Source organism: Gekko japonicus, unplaced genomic scaffold (assembly GCF_001447785.1).
Source record: "Gekko japonicus isolate JY-2015 unplaced genomic scaffold, Gekko_japonicus_V1.1 scaffold484, whole genome shotgun sequence".
Classification (NCBI taxonomy): Eukaryota; Metazoa; Chordata; class Lepidosauria; order Squamata; family Gekkonidae; genus Gekko; species Gekko japonicus.
This window is the reverse complement of record NW_015168059.1, coordinates 41,070-67,353: the sequence shown is the minus strand read 5'-3', so window position 1 is coordinate 67,353 and position 26,284 is coordinate 41,070. Positions and strand designations below refer to the sequence as shown.

At 48.0% G+C, this 26,284-nt stretch overlaps 2 protein-coding genes across 3 annotated transcripts in view; both read right to left on the bottom strand.

The window, feature by feature from the left end:
- LOC107113225 overlaps positions 1-8,520 on the bottom strand; it is a 47,150-nt gene extending 38,630 nt beyond the window's left edge. Inside the window, exon 1 of the mRNA XM_015414521.1 lies at positions 8,294-8,520. The gene's annotated coding sequence lies outside the window, so the exon portion shown is untranslated. The remainder of the gene's footprint in view (positions 1-8,293) is intronic.
- A 4,658-nt stretch (positions 8,521-13,178) lies between these two features.
- LOC107113233 lies at positions 13,179-25,605 on the bottom strand. 2 transcript variants are annotated; one of them, XM_015414533.1, is made up of 5 exons: positions 25,456-25,605; positions 23,198-23,386; positions 19,067-19,287; positions 17,150-17,400; positions 13,179-13,211 (listed from the first exon to the last, which is right to left on the bottom strand). In XM_015414533.1, exons 2-4 carry the CDS (start codon positions 23,347-23,349, stop codon positions 17,189-17,191), a joined length of 585 nt encoding a protein of 194 aa, XP_015270019.1. In that variant the 5' UTR covers positions 23,350-23,386; positions 25,456-25,605; the 3' UTR covers positions 13,179-13,211; positions 17,150-17,188. The 2 variants fall into 2 exon arrangements, with proteins under 2 accessions (XP_015270019.1, XP_015270018.1); XM_015414532.1 differs by lacking the exon at positions 13,179-13,211 and having other exon boundaries at positions 16,965-17,400.
- Positions 25,606-26,284: the final 679 nt, after the last annotated feature.

Below are 26,284 nucleotides of genomic sequence, written 5' to 3'. Positions count from 1 at the left end.
AGGGGCAGGCGGCTCAGTGCGTCGGCGTGGCCCATCGCCTTTCCGGGCCGATGGACGAGGTCGTACGCATACCCCGCCAGGAAGATGGACCAGCGTAGCACCCTGGGCGAGGTTATCTGCGGTGTCTGCCGGTCGGGTGCGAGGAGGCCCAGCAGGGGCCGTACAAGTAGTGGTGAAATTTTTTCACCCCTGCCACGATTGCCAACGCCTCCTTGTCGATCTGCGCGTAGTTGCGCTCGGCCGACGACAGTGTCCGCGAGTAGTAGGCCACCGGGACCTCGCGACCATCCGGTAGTCTGTGCCCCAGGACCGCCCCGACCCCATAGGGGGAAGCGTCGCACGCCAGTACCACGGGAAGGGCCTCGTCAAAATGGGCGAGGACCGCATTAGAGACCAGGAGGTCCTTTATTGTTTGGAAAGCTGCGTCGTGTGGTGGCCCCCAGGCCCATTGCGCCGACTTGTCGAGGAGGCGGTGGAGCGGCTCCGCGACGGCCGCCTTCAGGGGCAAAAAGGAGTGGTAGAAGTTCACCAGGCCTAGGAACGCCTGTAGCTCCGTTTTGGACTTCGGGGCCGGGGCGTGTGTGATGGCTTCTACCTTGTCCTGGGAGGGGTGCAGGCCGGCGGCGTCCACCGCGAAGCCCAGAAACTCCACCCGCGGCACCCCCAGTAGGCACTTCTCCCGTTTCACCTTGAGGCCCGCCGCGTCGAAGCGTTGTAAAACGGCCCTCAGACGGTCTGCGAAGGACGAGGGGTCTGGCGCGGCGATCAGCACGTCGTCTAGAAACGGCTGAACTCCGGGGATGCCTTTAAGGAGGGAATCCATAAAAGATTGAAAGATCCCCGGCGCGACTGAGACCCCGAACTGGAGGCGGTGCACCTTGAAGGCCCCTTTGTGGGTCGCAATGGTCTGTGCCTCGGCCGTGGCGGCGTCCACCGGTAGCTGCTGGTACGCCTGGGCCAAGTCCAGTTTGCCGAACACCCGAGCCCCTGCCAGGGCTGCCAGCACTTGGCTTACTACCGGCACCGGGTACGCGTGGGGCTGCAGGGCTTTGTTTATGGTGCATTTATAGTCCGCGCAGATGCGGACGTCCCCGTTCGGCTTGAGTGGTGTGACAATGGGGGTCTCCCACCGGGCCGACGCCACCGGTTCTAGCACGCCTTGCTCAACTAGGCGATCGAGCTCGGCCTCCACCTTCGGCCTCATGGAGATCGGGGGCAGCCGGGCCCTGATGCGGATGGGGCGTATCGCGGGGTCTAGGTCCAGGGAAATGGCAGGGCCCGTGTACCGCCCCAGGGTCCCATCGAAGATGCGGGGAAATTCTGCGCACACCGCCCCGAAATCCTGCGCTCCAACCTGGTTGATGCCCGTAACGGAGAGCCCCAGGGCCTTGAACCAGGCCAGTCCCAACAAGCTGGAGAGGGGCCGGTCCACAACCAGTAGGTCCAGTTGGCCCTTGAAGCCCTGAAACTGGACCCGGAACTTGCCCCAGCCCACCACCGCCACGGGGTTTTTGTTAAAGTCCCGTAACCGGAAACCCCGTGACTTCTGTAGTGGTGGCCCCCCCCGCGGACACAGTGCACGGAGCGTGTCCGCGGATATTATGGAGTAGGTCGACCCGGTGTCGATCTCCATGGTGCAGGGGGCTCCCTCTATGAGGACCGTCACATGCATTTTATTTGGGCCGTCGGGGGGCAGGTTACAGACCTGGTGCTGTGGAAAGTGGGACGACACGGTGTGGAGCTCCAGGGGCAGTTCCGCGGTGGTCTGGTGGGTGGCCGATCTCGGTCGTTGTCCCTTGGCCCGGCAGACCTTGGCGATGTGTCCTGCCTTGTTGCAGGAACGGCAGACCGCATTCCGGAAACGGCACGACCGGCGTTCGTGGCCCTCCCCGCAGCTGGCGCACTGGTTTGGAGACGGGGCCTTGTTGGTCCTGGGGGATGCGTGTTTTGGTCGCTGCTGAGTCCGCTGTCGGAGTTGTAGGACTTCCTCTTGGTCCGAGACGTCGGAGCCGCTGCTCACTTGGGTACGGTGGACCGCCTTGGCGCGGCGGTCTTGTCGCGCTTGTTCGTATGCTGAGGCCTCCCGGATGGCCTTGTCCAGGCTCAGATCGTTCTGGCTCACCAGTTTCCTCTGCAGCTTCGGCTCCCGGAGTCCGACGAGGAACTGGTTCAGGAGGGTATCGTCGAGGCTGGGGAAGGAGCACCGGGTCGCCAGGCTCCGCAGCGCCGCCAGAAAATCGGAGGTGGTTTCGCTGGGGCCCTGAACTCTTGCGAAGAAGTCCAACCGCTCCACGTACTTCGTGGGTTTGGGAGCCAGATGGTCGGTCAGGGCCTGGACTAAGGAGCTGTATGACTCGTCCTTCGTTAGTTTGGGCGAGATTAAGTCCTTGAGGAGCCGATGGGTCTGGATTCCGCAGTGGCTCAGCAGGTAAGCCTTCTTCATCGCGTCATCCACCACCTTGTGGATGGTGAAGCGGCTCTCCAGTGTGTCCAGCCAGGTGTCCCACAGCGAGGGCTGGGAGAGATCGAAAGCGGGCAGGCTTTCAGTTGCGGTCGCGGTCGCCATTGTGTTGCAGCCACGTGGTGGGGTGGCCTCTGGAACGGCGATGGCGTCTGGAGCGTTGTGGGGGGCGCTGCTGCTCTCGGGGTCAGCAGGGAACGAAGCGGAGCCGGGAGCTGCGCGGTGAGCGGTTGCCGGAGAGCTGGGATGCGATGCTGCGCGGTTCCCGGAGGTCTCGGCGTCGGTGCTCGGTGCGGGGCTCGGTTTGGCGTCCGGGTCTTTGTTCATGGGGTCGTCGATCCCACCTTCGTCGCCAGTGAAAAGTATGCAGACGGAGAGTGATTTCAGCTAAGCATACCTTTATTTAGTTCAGGACAAAGACGAAGGGACCAGCTCGCAGGCTGGTTATATATGTTCAGAAAACCCGCCACCAAGTACACCTAAACACACCCCCTACTCCCGATAGGCTATTTACAGTAACCGGGCGACCATTGGTCTCCCGGCTGAGAAGCTGGCCCTCTGATTGGGGCCGGCTAGGATCCTACAGACCCATTGTCTTTGGACATGAAGCTATTGAAGAGTTGTGCCTGGCCAGCCCGGGCCAGTCCGGGCATGGCAGGCTTCAAATACATTACACATGCCTTGGCAGGGAGGGAGGGAGGGGGGTTCTTGGTAGTTGGTGATTCAATCCTTAGGCACGTAGACAGCTGGGTGGCGAACCTGTGTACTGACCATATGGTGACTTGCCTGCCGTGTGTTCTAGATAGTCTGGTAGACAGTGCTGGTACATGTTTGTGAGGTCCTGGAGGAAAAATTTAGGCTGCTAGGCAGGAGACTCAAGGCCAGGACCTCCAAGGTAGCCTTCTTAGAAGTGCTACCTGTTCCACGCACAGGGCTGGAGAGACAGGCACAGATCAAGAGTCTCAATGTGTTCATGAGACAATAGTGTAGGGAGGAAGGGTTCAAGTTAGTTAGGCACTGGGATGCTTTTTGGAAAAAGAGGGAGCTGTACAAAACAGACAGTTTCCACTTGTCCCGAGAAGGAACCAGGCTGCTGGTGCTTAAAATAAGAAAGGTGGCAGAGCAGTTTTTAAACTGAATATTGAGGGAAAGCTGTCAGGAAATGAAAAATCTCTGATTTGGGATGGCTCATCTCAAAGAGATGACGGGGTAGCTGTTACTTCTCTGCATGGAGATGGTTTTAGATTGTCCACTGAGACTGTGACAAACAATATGGATTGCCTGGCAAGGTCTCGAGGCAGCAGGAGGAAGGTTGCAAGCCTAACATGCCTGGGAAATTATAGCTGTTTATACACAAATGCTAGAAGTATCCAAGGTAAAATTGGGGAGTTGGAATGCTTGGTGTTGGGGGGGGGGAAATAGACATTGTGGGTATTGCAGAAACTTGGTGAGATGAGGAAAATCGTTGGGATATGGTGATTCCTGGTTTTAAATTATATTGGAAAGATGGGGGGGGGGTTGGAAGTGAGGTGGCTCTGTATGTCAGAGAGGGTATACAGTCCAGTAAGACTGAGAAGGTAAGAGAATTGGATTCACTTCTGGAAATGCTATGGGTTGAAATAGTGGGCCCAAAAGGAAGCTTAACACTGGGAGTTTGTTATTATCCACCAGATCAAAAGATAGAGGAGGATTAGAAAATCATGAATGAATTAAAGATAGTGGCTAGACAAAATAACTGTGTCATAATAGGTGATTACCCACACATTGATTGGGTCAATATGAGTTCAAGTCAAGAAAAAGAGATTGAGTTTCTAGACATTCAATGACTGTGCTATTGAGCAGATGGTCACAGAACCTACCAGGGGAGAGGCGATCATGGATTTGGTCCTAAGTAACATCAGGGGATTGATCAATGCAGTAAAATGCCTATGTAATTTGATGTTTCTTAGAAGGTTAGAAGAGCCAGTTCATTAGAGCCAGCATGGTGTAGTGGTTAATCATAGAATCATAGAGTTGGAAGGGGCCATACAGACCATCTAGTCCAACCCCCTGCCCAATGCAGGACCAGCCTAAAGCATCTCTGATAAATATTCATCAAGCTTCTTCTTGAAAGCTGCCAGTGAAGGGGAACTAATCACCTCTCTAGGCAGCTGATTCTACCACTGAACCACTCTGACTGTGAAAAATATTTTTCCTAATATCCAGCCAATACCTTTCTCCAGGAATTTTGTTTGTAGGAAAAAAACAGCAGGAACTCATTAGCATAATAGGTCACACCTAACAGCTGAAACTCATTAGCATATCGGGCCACAGCCCCTGACACCACAGCTCATTAGCATATTAGGCCACAGCCCCGTGTTGCCAGAAGTGTGGTCATCCAGCCACACCCACCTTTGGCTTCTTATTCTGTTTACCTTGTTTGTTGTCAAAACCCAGGGCCTTTTTTTGTAGCAGGGACTCCTTTGCATGTTAGGCCACACACCCCTAATGGTAGCCAATCCTAATGAGTTTCTACCTCTACCTAATGAGTTTCTACCTCACACTAACTCAGCTTAGAGGGAACGCTGCTTGGGTCAGTGGCAGAGCCTCTGCTTTGCATGCAGAAGGTCCCAGGTTCAATCCCCCCAGTTAAAAGGGCTAAGTAGAAGGTGATGTGAAAGACCTCTACTTCCCTCTTGTGGGGGAAAGTCACAGTCCATTTTATTACTACTGATACCACAGTAAAGTTGCCAGGTCTTCAGCTGAGTCAGTTATTTTAAAAGCCTCCTGTGAAGGCCCATTGTTTGTGTAGGTCACATATACGTGACTTGCACTAGAGCGCTTGGACAGACGTTTTTACCCCTCCCTCTCTTCATTAGGAAAACAACCCTATACAAGATTATTCCTGAAAGCGTCCAGCTGGGAAGATGGGGAACATAAATTTCACAAGAATATCAAGTACCCAAAGCCCATTGTTTCTTACTAAAAATAAACACCGAGATAACATGAGCTGCATGCATAAGTGTCTATACTGGGGGAGTGGTACAAGGATAGATAATGATCAGAAACCAGGTTAAGCTTCTGGTTTTTCAACATTGTCTTTCTATTATCTTATACCTGAAGACCATCCCTTCTTTCATAGGTTAAAAATAAATCAATTTCCTATTTGGTAAGGATGGTACAATCCCATCCTGAATATTCATTATGGGTCTCAGCTCATCCAAAGATTACATACATGTAAATAGTTTGTGTGTGTTTTATTCTGTGATTGCATATGGGGTTCTATATGTAGGTTGTGGTGATTTAAAATGCAGGCCTCTTGAGTAAGGAAGGGTTTGTGGGTGGTTATTGAAGTGTGTGATGAGGGGCAGAGTTGACTGAGAGAGTTCAGAGCTTGTGTGAGAGAAGAAGACCTTGAGAGAGGTGCTGTAGAGTGTGAGAGAAATCTGTGTTCGGTGCAGAAGTTATTAGCCTGGGTGGCAAGTTAGGAAAACTAAGCTTTGTGCAAGTTATTAGCCTAAGTGGCAAGTGAGAAAATCAGCATTTGTGGCTACATCTGTTTAAGGAACAGTAGAGAAAAAAAGAACCGTAACTACCTGAAACTGTTACGCTTACATACCTATCTGAAACCATTACCCTTATCAACCATACTGAAACTGTTACGCTGTTATACTTCTAATAAGCTCTATGTTTAAGAGAAAACAACTTTTATTTAGACGAAAGGACCCCCTTTTACCTCAGAACTACCTGCACACATTTACCATTCTTTCTACCTAATATGACTAAACCATCCTGTTCTTTGAATTCAGCTAGACATTCTAAGGCAAGAGCCTTTGGTGGCAGCAAAAATAAGTAAGAAATGCTAAGGAAGGCCAGGAGGCAGCATAAACACACATCACCTCAGAACAGTTCAAGGTGGGTAGCCGTGTTTGTCTGAAGCAATAGAACAAAGTTAGGGTCCCGTGGGGGCACCTTTGAGACCAACAAAGTTTTATTCAAGGTGTCAGCTTCCGTGTGCATGTACACTTTGTCAGACGATGCAATGGAATTACAGATCATAGTTGTATATATAGGAGTGGTTTGCTAAATTAGCATGCAAAATAGTGAGGACACCTTTCTTTAACAGATCAAAAGAATGACAAGCTTAGTTCCTGGTTATCATCTGTTTTGGTTCAACTGGGAGGGGGGACGGGACAACATAGGTAATAAATATGTTAGAAGTGGAGACGGATGTGCCCTAATTTGTGAGAGTCTCATCTTTAGACCCCCCCATCCATCTCCTTTCAAGCATGGAGGTGAATTTTACAGCATCTTGGCTGTGTAGACTGTTATCCTTGTCCCCAAAACAAAGAACTGCATTTAAATCTAGCGTTCCAAATCACACCTCAGAAGAGGTTAGGAGTCTCATAAAAACCATTACAACCACCTTGCCAAATATAGAGCAAAGTTAATTCTTGGGGGAGATTCTCTTTCGGGTTCTCAGATATTCCCTCTGCATGCTAGAGATCTGGATATAAAAAACTAAGCGTTCAAAAACTGGATTTTGGATCTCAAGGTTCCAACAACATTGCTGGATTTCGGGATGTGACTTCAGTTGCTCACGTGCGAGGTTGTCATTTAAACCAAAACAAAACTTTTTGAAACGCCAGTCATGTTAGAGGACTGCAGCCAGATACTTGGCTGGCTGGTTGACATCAGTACGGACATTTTCACCTTCCTCATCTGCACCATTCTTTGGGCAGGGGCAGTGTTTGTGATTCTGGGACCCGCTCTGAACATTAATTAATTAATTAATTTTATTTATATCCCACCATCCCCCACAGCCGGGCTCAGGGCGGGTCACAACCAATGTTCCCTCTAAGCTGTGGAGTCCTGTGAGCAAAAGTTCTTCTTTGTGAGCTCCTGGCATTAAAGTGGTGAGCAAGCGATTTGGCTGCTGCATAGATTAGCTTGCTCTGGAGCCATCCTTCCCGGGCTAAGACAAAAATGTGTGAGCCGGAGGCTAAAAAACTGTGAGCTAGCTCACACTAAGCGAGGTTGTCATTTAAACCAAAACAAAACTTTTTGAAACGCCAGTCATGTTAGAGGACTGCAGCCAGATACTTGGCTGGCTGGTTGACATCAGTACGGACATTTTCACCTTCCTCATCTGCACCATTCTTTGGGCAGGGGCAGTGTTTGTGATTCTGGGACCCGCTCTGAACATTAATTAATTAATTAATTTTATTTATATCCCACCATCCCCCACAGCCGGGCTCAGGGCGGGTCACAACCAATGTTCCCTCTAAGCTGTGGAGTCCTGTGAGCAAAAGTTCTTCTTTGTGAGCTCCTGGCATTAAAGTGGTGAGCAAGCGATTTGGCTGCTGCATAGATTAGCTTGCTCTGGAGCCATCCTTCCCGGGCTAAGACAAAAATGTGTGAGCCGGAGGCTAAAAAACTGTGAGCTAGCTCACACTAACTCAGCTTAGAGGGAACAGTGGACAACATTAAGTAGTGCCAGGGCCAGTATTCACAATTCCCTTTCAAAGTGCACCACAGTTTGCCTTTTGCCTTTATTTTCCACCACCATTTTCTTTGTTCCCCCAATTTTAAATATATATATATATATACACATATTAAAGACGAAACCACCACTTTCTACTGTCCTCCCCCAGCTCAGGGCCCTGGGCAATTGCCCAGGTGATCCATTGGGAAGACAAGCCTCTGCCCCGGGGGCTGCTTGACTCAGGTACCCAAGGCACAACACGGCAGGCACATGCACATTTGCTGCTCGATGGCTCATGCGACAAACATTGCAACCTCCCAACAAATCCGGGGCGTATCGATTTGTAAACAACCGTAGAAAGTACTTGCCTTTGTGGGGGGTGGGGAGCAGCTCCGTTGGCGGCCGTTCCAGAGGATGAAGCCCCCCTCTGGTGCTTCTTCCTGGGCTGGCCGTTGCACAACCGCTTCCTTGCCCTGTTCCCTGCATCTAGTTTATTCAAATGCTATTTTTATTTGTGTTAATTATAAACCATGATCCGCGTTCTCCTAGCAGGCTTCCAGATATTTGAGTGAAAGGCAGCTGGAGCAGCTGTGGAGAGGAGCCCGGAGCCGATAGGATTCTCAGCGAGCGCGAGTCCGCTTTGGTCGGGTCATCCTGGCTGACACCACGAGGTTAAGTTCTCTCTGCTGCTGCCCCCCCCCCCCCCCCCTCCGGTAAAGGTCCAGAACGAGGCATCAAAGAGACAGCAAAGAGGAAGCAAATTCTAGCCCCATCAGGGACTGAGCTGGTAGAAGGGGATACTCTTGACTGCGGGATTTAATGAGCAATAAAGGCACAGGTGCTTCAAACAGAGACCTGGCAGATGTATATGCCGATTGTTTCACCTGAGTACCTTGAGAGTGCCATGGATTCCCTGTGCCGTAGTTTATGGCAAAGAAATGATCTCACAGTTCCACTAAGAAACCATAGGCAGGCAGTACAAAATGCTGCCCTCCAGAAATGACTTTTTAAAGTGTTTCTGAGTACAGGACTACACCCCTAACGTGACCCTTTACTTTAATTCTAGTGCTGTTGCCAGCCAGTAGGGGAGCACCTCAAAAGAAGTGTAGACACCTATAATTCCAAACCTGATAAGGTTTCTACAGCTCCTCTCCGGTTATTTCAGTCCTGGGTTTATACTGACATCTGCTGGTGCCAGGGGATAATAACACCTTATCTGTTTCCCCATCCTTCCTACCAAAGGCTGATTAGGTTTTACTTAGTGAATGTCCTAAAGAAGGGGCACTGTGGATAAGCAACTGCTCATTCAATGAGCAACGCTTCAGATTTTCAGGATGCAAACATTCTTGCAAGACAGAATAAGCATTTCTACTGCCTCATGTCTAGCAGAGGAATAAAAGTGTGTACAAAATGCTCGCTTAGAAGTTTTGGGTACATTTTACAGCATTAAATTTAATGCCTAAATAAAATCCCATTTTATTATATCATACATCCAATTCCAAACCTTATCCATGGAGTGTGGTTTGAAAAACCTGCACACTGGGGCTAGGTGACTGGGGAATGCTTGTATGCACATGGGAAAGCTCCTAGGTTTGCACACAATTATTTTTTTTTAGTTTACTAAAATTTTTAAAACTTTAAAAAGTTAACTTCCAAAGGGAAAATCCAAGGAACCATTACTGCTAAAATGTATAAACTGCTCTTGAAATTCGAGACCGAGGAGGAATGAGTGAACGGGCAAATGGGCAAAAATGTTGGACATCATATACAAATGGAGCAATGGGAATATATGTGGAAGGAAGGTCTTAAATTTACATTAAGTTATAGTCCTGAAGAGAGTTTTTATAAAACGATGTACTGATGGTACGTGTCACCGGAGAAATTAGCTAAAATGTACAAAAACATCTCAAATAGATGTAAGGAAATGCGGACAATATGAAGGGATATTTTATCATTTATGGTGGACTTGCAATAAGGCAAAAAAAAATTGGATGCAAATATATTCTTTAATTCAGAAGGTTTTAAAGATGAAACCAGAGGTGTTTCTTCTGGGCCTAATGGAGAGACAGTTGGGGAAAAGTCATGGAAATTTGTTTTTATACATGACAACGGCAGCGAGATTACTATATGCACAAAAATGGGAAAATTCAACATTACCTACGAAAGAGGAGTGGTTGGTGACGATGATGGAATTTGTAGAGATAGCTTTTGATCAGAGAAAACACATTATCTACTTTTATTGCCAACTGGAAACCCCTTATAGACTTTTTGCATGAAATGGGGAAAAAATGAACTGATGATTTGTGGATTTGATTATTTAGGAAAAAGGAAAAAATGTAAGTACCACGACAAAGAGAATTAATATTTAGTTGCAATAATAGAGTGTTAATTTGGCATTTTTACTTATATTTGTAGAAAATAGCCCAGCAGCACCTTAAAGGCTAACAAGATTTGCGGTAGGGGATGAGCTTTCGTGAGACATTGCTCCCTTCTTCAGATACAGTTAGAATGTGAGTCCATCTGTCCTATATAGTGGAAAGGAGAGTGATTTTAGATGCCAAATGACATTAGCAGGCAAATGACAATAGAAGGTGTTATTGGATTAGGTGTGATATGCTGAGTGGTAGTAGGTGTGGAGAAATCAGCATTGGTAATGAGACAGGATACCTAGGTCTCGATTCAGTCCAGGTGGATGCGTTGTTTTGAGCTTCATGATCAGTTGCAATTCGGCAGTCTCTCTAATCTCCCTTTGAAATTCCTTTGTAAATTAACTGCTATTCTTAGGTCAGCAACTGAACTTCCTGAAGGGTGAAAATGTTCCCTCACTGTTTTTTTAATGTTGTGGACTTATGTCCATTACTTCTTTGTCGAAGGGACTGTCCTGTTTGTCCAATGTAGAGAGTTGGAAGGGCACTGCTAACATCTGATGGCATAAATCACATTAGAGGATGAGCAGGAGTAGGAACCTGAGATGGTCTGGCTGATGTTGCTGGGTCCACTGATGGTGTCGCTAGGGTCTATAGGAGAGCAACGTTGGCCTCTTGGTTTGTTGTAGGCCTTGGTACCAGACTCCATGTTGCCGTTAAGTAGTTTGTCATTATGGGTGAGGAGTTGTTTAAGGTTAGCAGGCTGTCTGTACGCAAGAAAAGGTTGCCCCCCCCCAGTCCCTGTGTGTGGAAAGTGGCACTCTCCAGCATCGGTTGTTGGTCATTAATAATGCGTTGAGCTGGCTTGAGTTGTGAGCTGCTGGTGACCACCAGTGGTGTTCTGTTGTCATTTTCTTTGGGCTTGTCTTGTAGCAAGCTGTCCTTGAGTATCATTCTGGCTTTTCCAATCATCTTTCTCACCGTATGAGGAGGGAACTGTTGTTGCAAAAATGTCTGTTGTAGATTCTTCAAGTGAGTATCTGTCTGAGGGGTTGGCTATACACAATGGATTGTTTGATGTGGTTGGGATGATAGCTGGAGGCATGCTGATATGTTTGCTGATCTGTCGGTTTCCGGTATAATGTGGTACTTATGTGTCCCTCGTGTATCTGCACTGTGGTATCCAGGAAGTTTATTCATTGTGTAGATTAATTCATAGTTAGATTGATGGTGGGGTAGAAGTCCTGTGAATGACTCTACACATCAAACAATCCATTGTGTATAGCCAAGCCCTACACTATAGTCGCATCTGCTCCAACCCCTCTGACAGAGATACTCACTTGAAGAACAGGCATTTTTGCATGTAAATAAGTATTATGTATATTCTGGAACACTATCAAGAGAGCCAGTGTTGTGTAGTGGTTAACAGCGGTGGACTCTAAGCTGGAGAACCAGGTTTGATTTCCCCTCTCCTCCACATGAAGTCAGCTGGGTGACCCTGGGTCAGTCACAGTTCTCTCCAAGCTTTCTCAGCCCCACCTAATTCTGTCAGGCTCCCTGTATACATTTTGCAATTTATGGCTCGCCTGCCATTGAGAGAGGAGGTTCCTCTCTCTCTCTTTGATGTGCCCAGGGCTTGTCACCTTAGCGGTGCCAAGTGTCCTGTCTTCTCAAATGTCTGTGATCCTGTTTTCCTTGCTATGTGAGGCTATGTGCCTATGGGGGGGGGGAGGTGACAGTTCTGGTGGGCAAATACCGTGGGGTGATTGGGTCCCGATCTTTAGTGCCTTTACTTGAATCCACCATATCTACAACTTTTGCGCGTTCAACTTCGGTCCTAACAATAGATGTGTCCAGAATGGTATCTGTCAACTGTCTCAATAAAGTTAGCTTTCTTCAGACTGACTGGTGTTGAGAACTGATTTAACCAAGATCCTGACAACTTCACAGGGTGTCTGTGACTCTTTTGGGTAGTGAACAGCAGGGTATAAAACCAACTCTTCTTCTTCTTATAAAGCACATAACAAAATGCTTATCGCCAACATGCAAGAACAAAAAACTATCCATCTTTTGATTTTGCTTTGTTTCATTAGATTTTAATGTCATAAGAAACACAGAAAAAAACCAACATACTGCGCTGAATTTGACGCACTCATTCACTTGAGAGAATTACCTGCAGAATGAAATTGTTTATAGTTCCATCACAAATGGGGTATGGGTGGGGGGAGGGGTTGGGGGTGGAAAGTGCCATCACGTTGCAGCCGACGTACGGTGACCCTGCAAGGTGTTCAAGGCATGAGGCGTCCAAAGGTGTCAAAGTCAAAATCTTTATTACAGTCCATGACCAGAATAATAAAATTAATGATAAAAACAACCAAAATATAAAATATAACAAATCTTTTCACTAGTACCTGGCAACAAGGACAAACACTAACTTGCAATATTAAAATAATCCTCCCAGTCCAGTCAGGTCAAGGAATGTCAGGCCAATGTACATCTTCTAACATTTATAACTAAACTTACAGCAAATGTAGAAGGAAGGCTGCCAAATCCCCGATAAAGTAAGTCTGGATTAAGGTATTAGATGTCACAATCAGTTTTTCCATCTTCATTGCCTGGTGAGATCTGAATAGAACAAAGTTTAATTGCTTGAGAGCAAAACTTGGCTACTCGCCAAGTAACTTGTCTCAATACGTATGATGGACAGAAGCGAATTGATGCTAGCTGAGTCAAAAGTATCTGTAGATTGTTGAAGTCATGGGAAAGTATATATATAGAACAAATCCCGTTGTAAAAGGGGCATCGAAGGAACACGTGCACCGTCATCTCTATCTCTCCGCAGTTGCAGGGGCAGAGTCTCTCTGCCCAAGGGATCCTACGGTATCTGCCCTCGATAATTGTTGATGGCAAAGCGGAAAATCTAGCAAGAGAGAAAGCTCTTTTTTTGTTATTATTTTCTAGAATGCATAAATAAGTAGCCAGAGTAGAGAGTTAGCATCTATCAGGTGCTACAATATAATTAGGAGATCTTGCAATGCTGGTGTTCGATATCTTCAACTCTCTGCCTCAAAACATGTCTGGCTATATCTCCACCAATGTTCCCTCTAAGCTGTGGAGTCCTGTGAGCAAAAATTCTACTTTGTGAGTTACTGGCATCAAAGTTGTGAGCAAGTGATTTGCCCACTGCATCAATGAGTTTGCTCTGCAGCCATCCTTCCTGAGCTAAGACAAAAATGTCTGAGCTGCAGGCTAAAAAACTGTGAGCTAGTTCACACTAACTCAGCTTAGAGGGAACATTGATCTCCACCCATCTGAAGGAGAACAGATGAGGAAGATCCAAGCTCAGTGATTTTCAGTTGAGTAGCCTTGAGACAGCCTTGAGACAGTCATCCTGTAAGATAAGTGGGAGGAAGCCATGAGGGTTAGAGTTTATCTTAAGCCATCAAAAGAGAAAAGTTAGTGAAATTCTGGTGGCTACCTTTAGTGACCCTGTCTCCAGACAGATCATAGACTTTTAGATACATCTGGGAACTTGCAAGACTGCTTTCAGAAACTTTGATTGCACCTATTCAAGAGGAGTGGAACACAAAACGGAAGGACCTAGGAATGTTCCATATAATGACTTAGAGAGTGTCTTTGCTTGAAAGAGCTCAAGGGCAGCTGGAGAAAAATAGCCCCCCTTAGTGTGGATAAATGTAATGATATTAGTAGCTGGTCTTTCTCCCTCAGCTGTGACATAATCACTGTGAAGTGCTCTAGAGCCAGTAGCCTGCACAACCATTATCAGCAGAATGAAATTGTTTATAGTTCCATTCAGGCCCGTAGCTACTGCGAGGCCCATGGGGCCCTCCCCCTTAGTAGTTTTTATGGGCCTCCTTCCCTGAGCCTTGTCGGTGGGGAGGATGAGAGCAGCACAAGCAGCAGCAATGGCACAAGAAGCAGCAGAGGCAGCGAGTCCGGGCTGAGAGATGCTTGCTGCCTGGCCCGCCAGCAGCAGGTAAGCCCAGCAAGGCAAGGCAAGTAGGCAAGTGGGCGCCTTGTCTGGCTCTGGCCAGGCACACCCGGCTGTGCTCCTGTGCTCCTGCGCACCAGTGCGCCCACACGCCACACCTTTGTGCCCAGCCTAGCCACCGTACGCCTCACCTCACCTGGCCCCGGGAGGGAGCCGAGGGTGGAGGTCGGGCTGCCCCTGGTGTGGCAATGTGGGAAGGGGAACTGGGCCTCCTCAGGGAGGGAGGGAGGGAGCCAGATGCTCCACAGGGGGAGGGCTGCTCTTGCTGGGGGGAGGGAAGCGACCCCCTGATTTCATTAGCTGGCACCCCCCCCAAGGCCCCCTCACAAAAAAATCCCTAGCTACCAGGCTGGTTCCATTACAAATAAGGTATGTTGTGGGTGTGTGCGTGAGTGGAAAGTGCCATCAAGTTGCAGCTGACTTATGGTAACCCTGTAGGGTTTCCAAGGAAAGAGGCCTCCAAAGGTGGTTTGTAAGGGTGGGCAGAAAAAACACATTGGGATTTTCCAGGTTCGGGTGCATTGGACCTGAAAACTATTGGTATTTCCCAATATTCCCAAATTCCAATACTGGTATGGTAGTTGGATTTGGGGTTTTCTGGGAATCCCAATTCCTTTGGCTCCATTATAGGCAATGGATCCCATAGAGATCCGGGGGGGTATCCAAGGGGTTGGGGGCCCTGTTTGTGAGGTAGAGGCACCAAATTTGCAGCTTAGCTGCTGATGCCTCTCCTCAAAAGAACCCCCAAGTTTCCAAAAGACTGGACCATGGTGTCCAATTCTATGGGCCTTCAAAGAAGATACCCCCAACTTCCGTTGTTTCCAGGGGATGGGGGAAAGGCATTTAAAGGGATCACAGTCCCTTTGCACACCTTCTGAAGGCATTTAATGATCTTGCAGTCCCTTTAAGTGCCTTCTCCAAGCTGGGAGCCCTTCTCTTTAACTGTGGCTCTCTGGCATTCCTTAATCCCAGACTTCTTCCAGGTCAGGGCTACGAATGGCACACCAGCTGTAAAGTGAATAGACAATTTTCTTTCAGTTAATATTTCTTGAATGCCCAAGCCACACTTACAAAAATAAGTTACATTATTCCAAGGACTTTTCCCTTGAAAAATTATACTGAAGAGAATCAGACTGATAACATGTGAATCGATATTGAATAAAACATTCAATACTCTGTACATCTTTACAAAAAATATGACACACACCCCCCCATTATCAAATGATTTTAAGGTGTGTGAAATCGGCAAGGCTCCAGGTTTGAAAAAGGGTGGTGTTAAATCGGGGCTCCCATTTCAGGGTTCCATAGCAGAAGGATATATTCAGGATTAAAAGGCTAGAACATAGACTGCGGACACACTGGCAGCTTGGTGTGGTATGGTGGCACCTCAAACTGTACCGGTTCAAAGCATGGTGGAACATTTCATCCCTGTGGCGGGTTACCCGTGCATCCGTCTTGTGGGGAGCATCCACATTAGTGTTGTGCTTCAACCACGGGATGAGCTATAAAGGTGGGTTTTATTTAAATGCAAGTGGATGGATGTGCACGTATAGGCAACAACTAAAAAAGCAGTGGCAGCAATGGATCTGCAAGTTCAGATATCCCTTCTGGGTTCCTCTCGCTGCAGGAGAATTCAGACACTGGAAAACTTGGAGAGAGCCCCTAACAACCCATTAGTACTGGACTTTCCCCGGTATCTGTTTATTCCACTTCCATTGCGGGACAACATGGGCTGCCGACAACTGCGCCACAGGAGGCAGATGTTCTCATCTGGAGGGGCCCATTTATTCCACTCAGGTAGCACTACTGTAGCATCACAAACTGGGCGTGTGACCGCAGCCATAGTGTAGAGGACACCCAACTCTCACACGATTGCATAAAATGGCACAGATATGGGACTCCTGGTTTTGCTGGTTAAATTATTATTTCATAACCACGTACTGGTGTGCCAGCAACTAGCCGTGTAGACTGTCAGATGCTGAAATAATCCAGGAAGATGCTGCCGGTCTTTTTAGTAAACGTTTAGTAACTTTATCCAGGAGAAGCGGACGAAGGAACACAAGGCCTAAGAGGTCCCCAAAGTTTCTTGAGCCAGTTGGAATCCTGACACAGGGTGGTGGGCGCGGCTGCAAAATGGCCGCCGCATGAGGCGGAGCCACAAACACAGAGGAGAAGCCCAAGTGTAGGGGGAGAAGAGAGGCGACTAAAAAGGCCCTGGGAAATGGGATGTGGCAAATACTGCGGTGGCAGCTGGCCCTGGAAAGTGTTGTTTTAATCCACATAGCCAATCAGAGCCCCTCCTAGACCCGCCAACTTTTAAAAAACACTTGGTGATTTAGGTTTGCAGGTAGTATGTCATGTGCAACGAGATATGTGAAAATTGGAAACCAGATAGCTTCAAATTTGGAATTAGGGGGTTGAGACGAATGTGAAGGTTTAGTTCATTTGCTGGATGGGAAAAAGTCAACGTTTGCCATTCTTATTACTCTATTTCTGTAGACCAATGTTCTTACGTACTGTATCTCTTAGTTGTAAGGCTTAGTTTCTCACTGATATGGACTTAGTCCTCTGAGTGTTATTGAAACATACTTCTATGATGTTGTATCTCTGTTATTGACAAAATCAATAAACACATTTATTTAAAAAAACAACACTTGGTGGGTGCCAGGAAAGGTTAGGGTTAGTTGCTGGTGCCATGTTGGGGAACTCTGGCCTACCAGAATACTTCATAGCAGTTCCAGTAGCCAGTTCATCCAGAGACCTGAGTAAAACCTGGCCCGGAACTGCTCCAGATCCTGGAACTAAGTTAAAACGCGAAACGAGCTGGTGACCACCCCACAGACTACCTCCGTTGATCCTTGCAGTGTTACTTCATCATCTCTTTGTCACAGTGCTGGGAAACCGTTTCTCTCATTATTTAATCTAATGTCCAAGGCCCGGAGCTGGCTGAGGAATCCTGTGTTCGGGCAGATGCCTCGGTGTGAATCGACTGCTCTTAAGGCCTCCACGAGTGTCAAGTTTTCATGGATCATCAAGTAAGCCAGCACTAAAGTTGCCGAGCGACTTAACCCCATAGCGCAGTGTACAAACACTTTGCCTGCAGAGAAACAAGAAGAGAGCAGCACCTGGCTAGGCAAGAAGCACACAAGAGCCTTTTTTAATTGAGATATTGTAAATGATATATTCAACAGTGTATATTTTAGTAGTATATTTAAGGCAGATTTGTATTTTATCCTTAGCAATGTGTAAAACTATTTTTATTTGGTCTATGACTGTTATAATAAACTTCTGTTCTGTTCACACAAAAGCCTTCCTTCCTTCCACAGTGTCCATGCTGGGAAGTGAATCTGTTACTGCTGCAGCAACACAAGTCACTACAACGAGGAAAAACCCTTGTGGCTTATCCTCCATGGGTGCTGTTGGATGTAGCTTCTGGGAAATGCTGGAAGAACCTTTCCTTCCGTTGTCACCCTCCGACAGCAGCAAATGAAAACCACTCTCAAATACTGACCCAGCAAATGGCACCTTAGCTATGATCAGGGCTTTTTTTGTAGAAAAAGCCCAGCAGGAACTCATTAGCATAACTGGCCACACCCAACAGCTGAAACTCATTAGCATATTAGGCCACACCCTGCCACTACAGCTCATTAGCATATTAGGCCGCAGCCCCGTGTTGCCAAAAGTGTGGTCATCCAACCACACCCACCTTTTGCTTCTTATTCTGTTGACCTTGTTTGTTGTCCAAACCCAGGGCTTTTTTTTTTAGGAGCAGGGACTCCTTTGCATGTTAGGCCACACACCCCTAACGTAGCCAATCCTAATGAGTTCCTGCTGTCGGGTGTGGCCTGTTATGCTAATGAGTTCCTGCTGGGTGTGGCCAACTCGGGAGCCAGCCTAGGCGGAACTCCGTTCCTGTTCATTCCTGCCCCAAAATAGCCCTGGCTATGATCATCGAAAGTGGCCGGAGGTATTTTTTTTTAATACTGTGACCTGATCTCATCATCTCTGGGTAGTCCTTGGATGGGAGACCACCAAGGAAGTCCAGGGTCGCTGTGTAGAGGCAGGCAGGGGCAAATTGCCTCCGCTTCCCTCTTGCCTTGAGAACCCAAAGTCGGCTGCAACTTGACGGCACTTTCCACCCCCGCCAGACGTCTGGTCAGGGTGGAGGCTGGCCCGGATGCCATCTCTGGAGCTCTGGGAAGGTTTTTAGAGGCCTTTTCTTATCTTTTTGGCTTGTTTTATGCGACTATTTTCAAGGCAAGAACTGAGTCAGCATAAGACGGACTGCCCTGATTTATAGGTAAGACTTTACAATCCACTGTACTTTGCTGCAGCTGAGGTTTCAGCTTCCAGGAATAGTTAGCTGTCGGGGCTGTTACTTGTGGAAGCTGCCCCAGCATTACTGAAATGACAAAAACACAAAGCAAGAAAAAGAGCAGAGATAACTTGAACTCTGACCTATCCTCAGCTATAAATCTCACACGCAAGCAAAAGCGTATACCCAGAATTAAGCTTTGTTGGTCTTTAAAGTTGCCCCTGGACTCAAACTTTGTTCTTGTGAGGTAGGTTAGGCTGAGACAGTGACTGGCCCAAAGTCACCCAGCAAGCATCCATGGAAGAGAGGGGATTTGAACGTGGATCTGCCAGGTTCTAGTCTGACACTCAGCACCACGCTACACTGGCTCTGACCCCAGCTTTGGCACGAAGCATAACTTCACTAGCGGCTGGGGAAGGCCCTCACCGCCCTAACCCGCTCCCCTTACCTTTTCCAGTCTTTAAGGCTTTGTGCATGAAATCAGCAGCGTCCTGGAAGAAGATGCTCATATCAAAGGAGGTATCATCGAAGGCCTGTACCCCATAGTACTCAACGGGCAGGTCCCTGTAATATCGAGCGCCAGTGTTGATATTGTACGGTCCGTCTGCTGCATTCAGGATGTGGGTGATGCCCAGTTCCTGAAGAACGGTCTTGCTTCTAGCTGCCCATCTGCCAAAATATCATGAAGATGAAATTTAAACCAAAGGTTACCAGTGGGGTCTAGCAGATGAGGGTGGCGGACTTGGTCGGCCTGGCTTCAGATCCCCAGTTCCGCCATCATGGGATCTTGCTGGGTGACCTTGGGGCTGTCACAAACTCTCAGCTTGGCCTACCTCACAGGATTGTTGTGAGAAAATGGAAGACAGTAGAACAATGTTTTAAGCCACTTTGAATCCGAGTGGGGGAGAAAAGCAAGATATAAATAAACAAATGCATGTAAATACATTTAAAAGGGCTTTTGAAGGAAAATTGAGCCTCTGGAAAGACATCTATACCATATTTTCCTCCATGTAGCGAAACTCTCTGTTTGGGTCCTGGTCCCGTTCAGAACATCATAGGTCATTTGATACAACATAACACCCAACTTAAGAGAAAGAAACAAGAGAAGGTATAAAAAAGGTTTTGGGTGAGAAAAAAAGGGAAAAAAGAAGGACATTACCAGGGAATAAACGTATTCCTCAGCCAATTAAGGTGCTACAACAACAATTATCTATGTTAACGGTAAGAAAAAAGGAAACAAAATTGAATTGTATGAAACAAAGAAATTTTGAATTTGCAAATAAACCGGGGAAATGGTTGGTATATAAACTGCAAAAGGAAAGAGAAAAGAAAATAATACTGAAAAGACAAGGAAATAAAAATGTTAAAAGATACTGCGGCCATACAAAAAGTCCCCCCCCCCAGTATTATTCAGATTTATATAAGAGTCATGATATTTCACTGGAAAAAATAGATAATTATATTAAAAAACAAAATTTACTCAAGATTGCACGACAGATTATGAATGGACCTATTACAATCAGAAAATGGCGGCAGCCATAAAAATTAAACCGGATAAGGCCCCGGGCTCTTGGGAACCCCCATGATCCCCTGCTCCCTCAGGGCTACTTGCACAGACGCCTCCCCCCAGCCCCGGGTGCCAGAGAATGGTTCTGCTACCCCCCCACCCCCCGGGGCTGTCATTCCACTCTGTGACCTCTAATTCCAGTCTCTAGTTTAAGACTTCCAGCTTTGCTCATGGAGGGCTGAGTACAATGTAATTTAGAATGGGTTCTGTCAAGTGGACAAATTAGTGATGTGGGTGTGATATACTTTTATCTAATTTAAGACTGGAGAATGTTCAGATTTCAAAGGAGTATTCTGGGCAGGGCATAGTGTGTGTCTGTCATCTGGCCACCTAGCTTTAGGGCGCACAAACGGCCCCCTGGCTCAGTGCTTCCCTTTCCCAGTCCTGAATAGCAGAAAGTAAAGTGCCACCACCTCCCTCTTTGTGAAGTCATGGAGAATTGAGCCTGCTTGTATCTGCGTAGTCTGTATCCGTCCATCCCAAATTCTGTGTCTTGCTCATATAACTGACTGTTGTCTAGAGGAACAGACGTTAGCAACTTGGAGATGCCCATTTTGATTTTTAAAATTTCAATGGGCAAAATCCATCCCCTTCAGTGGCACACGAAACATGTCAGGCAGCCCCTTTTTCAAAGTGCATGATGGATCATGATGCCCCTGTATAAATCGATGGTGCAACCTTATTTGGAGTACTGTGTTCAATTCTGGTCACCACACCTCAGAAAGGACATTATAGCATTGGGGAAATTGCAGAAAAGGGCAACTCGAATGATAAAAGGGTTGGAACACTTTCCGTATGAAGAAAGGTTAAGGCGCTTGGGGCTTTTTAGCTTGGAGAAACGACAGCTGAGGGGTGACGTGATCGAGGTTTATAAGGTTATGCATGGGATAGAGCAAGTAGAGAAAGAAGAACTTTCCGCCCTTTCTCACAATACAAGAACTCCTTGTGGGCACTCAATGAAATTGCTGAGCAGTCGGGTTAGAACAGATAAAAGGAAGTCCTACTTCACCCAAAGAGTGGTTAACACTTGGAATTCACTGCCACAGGAGGTGGCAGCGGCTACAAGCATGGACGGTTACAAGAGGGTATTGGATAAGCATTTGGAACAGAGGTCCATCAGCGGCTATTAGACACAAGGCATTGGTAGATCAGACACAGCAGCCAGGGAGTGAGGCCACTGACCTTCTTTTTTAGTTTGTCCTTTGAGCATGCACACAAGCGCTGATGAGCCTGCTGGGGTATGTCGTTCACTGCCATTCTCCCCCTCTAATCTTTTCAATTAACCCCTTCCCCAAAGCACAGGAAAAAGCTGACGTACATAGGCATGTTTCTTTGAAAGTTTTTGTAAAGAAAACACAGTTTTGAAAAGCCCCTGTTGGGGGGGGGGGTGAATATGCAGTTCTGTGCACATCGCTAACTAGTAAACAAATGGTGGCTGGAAAACAAGAGACCAGTCAGACTTGCCTGACGGCCTGGGTGTGCAACAGAGTGATCAGACAACAGGAAGTCCGGTTTGAAACCAGCTAAGCCCAAAAGGACTGGACTTTCACAAATATCAAAGAAACATGCAGTAAAGAGGGGGTGGGGGTGGGACACAGACGACTGGGGCATGATGGACAGATGTTGCTGTCTGATCGTGCATTTTAAAATCTGGAAGGGAAAAACAATGGCAACGGATCAAACGGCACATCTGATCGCAGCCCTTGAGAGACACAAAAAGAAACATGGGCATCAGGTTCAGTACAACAGTTTTGTGTAACTGTGTGGATTTGGCCCCACTAGTGTAATTTGTGAGAGAAAAGAGGTTGTGTTTGTTTGTTTTTGGCCCTGGAGAGAGAGTTTGAGGAAACGGAAAGCTGTCTGAGGAGGAGGAGGAGCGCCCTGCGCGGAGAACGGCATTGCCTGCAGAGGCACCTGAATCAGGTCTGGGGATCCACAGCAACATCAGGAGCAGCTGCCTGGCTGCCAAGGCAGGTGAGCCCACCCACCAAGACTGCCGCTGGTTGTCCAGTGCTGGCAAGCAACCTTGTCTGGTAGGTGAGTAACTACCAATCACCCAACCCCATCAGGACATAAACATAAGAACATAAGAGGAGCCCTGCTGGAAAAGGCCGGTAGTCCCTCTAGTCCAGCCTCCTGTCTCACATAGTGTCCCCAAAAAAAAAAATACAAGGGGGACCAGCAATTCAAAGATGTACAAAAAAATGAAGGAAATTGCAACCGTGTTTGAAACTTGTTAGCCCACGTGCTGTTAAAACTGTTGTTGGATAAGATTGACATCACTGCTAAATATAATAAGACAACCAGAGAACTGAATTTTGGTTGAGAAAGAGTTGTCTCGAAACGAACAACCACTCGAGATGTTCGTACGCTCTTCTTCAGTTTTTGACGTCCTGTGTTCTGAAAACATGAAAATATAAAGTACTAACATCACTCAACGTCATTTGTAACAAGTTGATTTTTGTCTCTTTATTACTTGTGAACTCTGCAGCAATTTCCTTCATTTTTTTGTTCACATAGTGTCCAACCAGTTCCTCTGGAGGGCCAACAACAAGGCATGATGTTGCCTCCTGGCTCTGGGATTCGGAGGTTGACGGCCTCTGAATGCGGAGGTTCTACTTAATCACTGTGGCCAATAAACATCGACTGACTCCATTAATCTGTCTAATCCCCTATTAAAGCTGTTTATTCCCGTGGCCATCACTGCACTCTCTGGCAGATAATTCCACATTTTAATCACTCTCTGTATAAAGGAGTGTTTTCTTTGTCCACCCTGAATCTACTGCCCATTATCTTCATCAAATGCCCTCGAGTTCTAGTATTTTGTCAACTCTCTCCACCCCCTGCATAATTTTATTAACCTCTGCTGTGTCTCCCTTTAACGGTCTCTTTCCCAGACTCTTCAGCCTCTCCTCCTAGGGAAGGATCTCCAACCCCCTAATGATCTTGGTTGCCCTCCTCTGGACTTTCCCCCCAGCTCTCCCGTGTCCTTTTTGAGATCCATTCCCTTACGCATCTCCAAGATAGAGGTTTGGCCACACTCGGTCCACGTGGCTGTCGGATCCTCCTCGTCTCCATATCAGCCTCTGCAGTTCGGAGAGTGCCGGTGTCCGGTAATGCGTTTTGCTCTCCGGGTTGCTGTCGTTCTTGGAGGCACAGTTCATACCTGATTTCTGCCCCCTTGCACTACCAGTAGTATTTCTGGGAGAAGAGAGAGAAAGAGTTGGTTTTTTCCTAATGCCAAAAAGAGGAACTCAGTTTGACTCTGAGATGCCTTCAAGACCACCGTACTCAGAGCGTGTTTGCCGACTGTTGCCCATCGAGGTAGTTGGCCTAGAGAGCGGCCTGCTCATTCCGTATGAGTCACTCTCCTTCTTCTGTCGAGTTCCATTCATGGGCTTTAAGCCCCTGTGCCTTTAAGCGAAGTCTGTGCCTAGCGTTCCACCTTCAGATCTCCCACCCATTTTTAAAACCTTCAGGCACACAGAGGCCCAGTTCGGGTTTAGGACTGCCAGAGACAGGGGCCTTAAAACCTCTTTCCAAGATCCAGCCCTTCTGCACCTGAAAACACACATCACTGAGAGTCTCTGAAGGGATTTTTTTAGTTTTTGGATTTTTCTACAAACCCAGGAAGTCTATGTAGGAAAAGCTGTTGGGGGAGAGTGAGCCCCCTGTTGGTGGAAATAAGTATCCACACAGAAAAAAAACCTCTGGAAAATAGTATAAGGATATGGAGCAGAGGTCCATCAGTGGCTATTAGCCACAAGGTATAGATAGGAACTCTCAGTCTGGGGAGAATGAGCAGATCTGCCCTCACAGAAAAAGCCCACCCCACCCCCGTCACCCCTGCTGCGGTGCCCGGAGTGCCCACGGCCTACCCCTCACCCCAGAAAAAGCCCCCGCCACCCTTGCCGCAGCGCCAATGTGTGATGTCACTTCCGGTTTGGCACACTCTGTGCGGAGTACCGTAACCAACGCAGACTTTCTCAAGAACGCTTCAGTGGAAGAGGTCTATAAAGCCGCGACGTGGTCGTCCCTTTCTACCTTCATCAAACATTACAAGTTAAACCTATATGCATCAGCGGATGCGGCCTTCAGCAGACGAGTGTTGCAGCATGTAATTCCAAATGAAGACGATGACCCACCCAGACCATGAGCACTGCTTTGGGAGTGCCCAAAGATGTCCTCTGCCTCAGAGGGAGAACGACCCTTGGACAGAGAGGGGTATCTCTTGAGTCCGCCTGTAATTCACCATTTCCCCACATGGCGGTTACACACGGTGCTGACAGCGTTGATTTCTCCTCCGTTCGAACCGATTATGGATATTCCCCTACGATGGCTATGCTTGAACACTATCTTTCTCGTGGCAGTCACGAGAAAGGATTTCTGAACTCGGAACCTTGTCGATTAAGTCAGAGCTGTGCATCTTCCATAAAAATAAAGTTGTGTTTCATAGGGCACAGGAAATCTGTCTTCCTTCATTCTGTCCATTGCCAACTCACTCCAGGGAGGCTTCCTGGCACAAACTGGATGTGCGTAGGTCTCTTAAAGCCTATCTGATTCGTACTGAGTCCATCAGACACTCGGACTCGCTGTTCAACATCTCATCTCCTAACATGGGACAAAAGATGTCCACATCGGCCATTGGCACGGCAATCAAGACATGCATTGCAGAGACCTATAAGGCACAAGGCTTGGACGTACCACGAAGACGTAGGGAGGGCATCTGTCAGGGCAATGCTCTGTGATTTGCCCAGATAGGTGCCAAACCAGATGTGACATCATCAAATCAGGGTGATGTTCTCGGACTCGCTGATTAGGTGCCAAACTGGAAGTGACATAACACACCGGCCCCACCATCTCTCAGTTCCTTTGGGGGGCGGGGTTGACAGCTATAGACGTCGACCCTCTCTCCAGCCCAGGTCTTCCACATCCCCTGCTAGCTGATCCTTTTAACGGGAGATGCTGGGGATCAAAGCGGGGGCCTTCTGCGTGCCAAGCAGAGGCTCTGCCGCTGTGCCATGGCTCCACCAAGCCCTCAAGGCGCCCCATGGTGGGGCTCACGGAGCATCCACAGCCTGCTTGAGAGTGGGTTGCCGCCAGGCTGAACCTTTCCCCCGGGGCCTCTGTCCTCCTGTGCCCACCGAGGCCCCGAGACACAGCTGGGCCGCAGGGCTACGTCTGGCATGGGTTGGGCTGACTCGGAGAGGTTATTTCTTTCCATTCCTGCATTTTCAAAAGGCAGTGACCCCCCAAGGGAAAGCTGTTACCTCGGCGCCTGGTCCCTTTGGCGGACTTAATATCTGCTCTTCCCCGGGGACCTGTCCCTCTGTCTCCTTCTCCTCCTGGTTGTGGGCAAAGCCGCTGGCCTCCTGCTCTCCTCTCTCTCTCCTTCCTTAGTCACTGCCGGTGTTGGGTAAGCAGCCTGCCTCTTCTTTGAGCTTGTGGATTAAGTTGCTGACACGCTGTTATTTGAAGAGCTTGTGTTTTTAAGCAGCGTCGGCTGGTCCGCACTCTATAATTAGAAGGGGGAGAGAGAGAGACCGAAAATGCCCCGGCCAGGCGACTGCAGGGACTTCCGTCCGTCTGAGACGGCGCATCTTCAGACATGGAAAGAAGCTTCTGAGCAGAGGCCTTCCCCAGGGTTACGGGTTTTTTGGCCTGAGAAGGGATCCCCGGCCACTCCTGTGCCAAACCGGAAGTGACATAAGGGATCCAGCTGCACCCACTCAGTGTCGGTTCCTGTGCAATCCTTGCTCTGTAATGCCATCACTTGCAAGTGGATTGGCTCGTCTAGGTGGGATAATCCAGTGGTGAATGCGTGCTGTGATTGTGGGATGTCCAGTGGTGTGCAGATGTGGCTACTGTATGCATGGGAGGATTTTGGCCAGCCATAGGCTTGCCAACTCCAGGTTGGAAAATTCCTGGAGATCTGGGGGGGGGAAGCCTGGGGAGAGCAGGGACCTCAGCGGGGTAGGATGCCAGAGACTCCACTCTCTATGTCAGACTCTCAGTGGAACCACTCTTGACTCAATATTACTTGAAGAAGTTTATTGAAAAGATTTGGTCAACTGCAGAGGTTAACGTCCTTGTCAGGAC

Coding starts and splice junctions, on each gene's coding strand:
- LOC107113233 (XM_015414533.1), bottom strand. CDS start 23,349: ATGAACTGTGCCTCCAAGAACGACAGCAACCCGGAGAGCAAAACGCAT. Junction 19,288..23,197: donor AACCTCTATCTTGGAGATGC/GTAAGGGAATGG, acceptor ATATTTTGGCAG/ATGGGCAGCTAGAAGCAAGA. Junction 17,401..19,066: donor AGCCTTAAAGACTGGAAAAG/GTAAGGGGAGCG, acceptor GTTTCTCTGCAG/GCAAAGTGTTTGTACACTGC.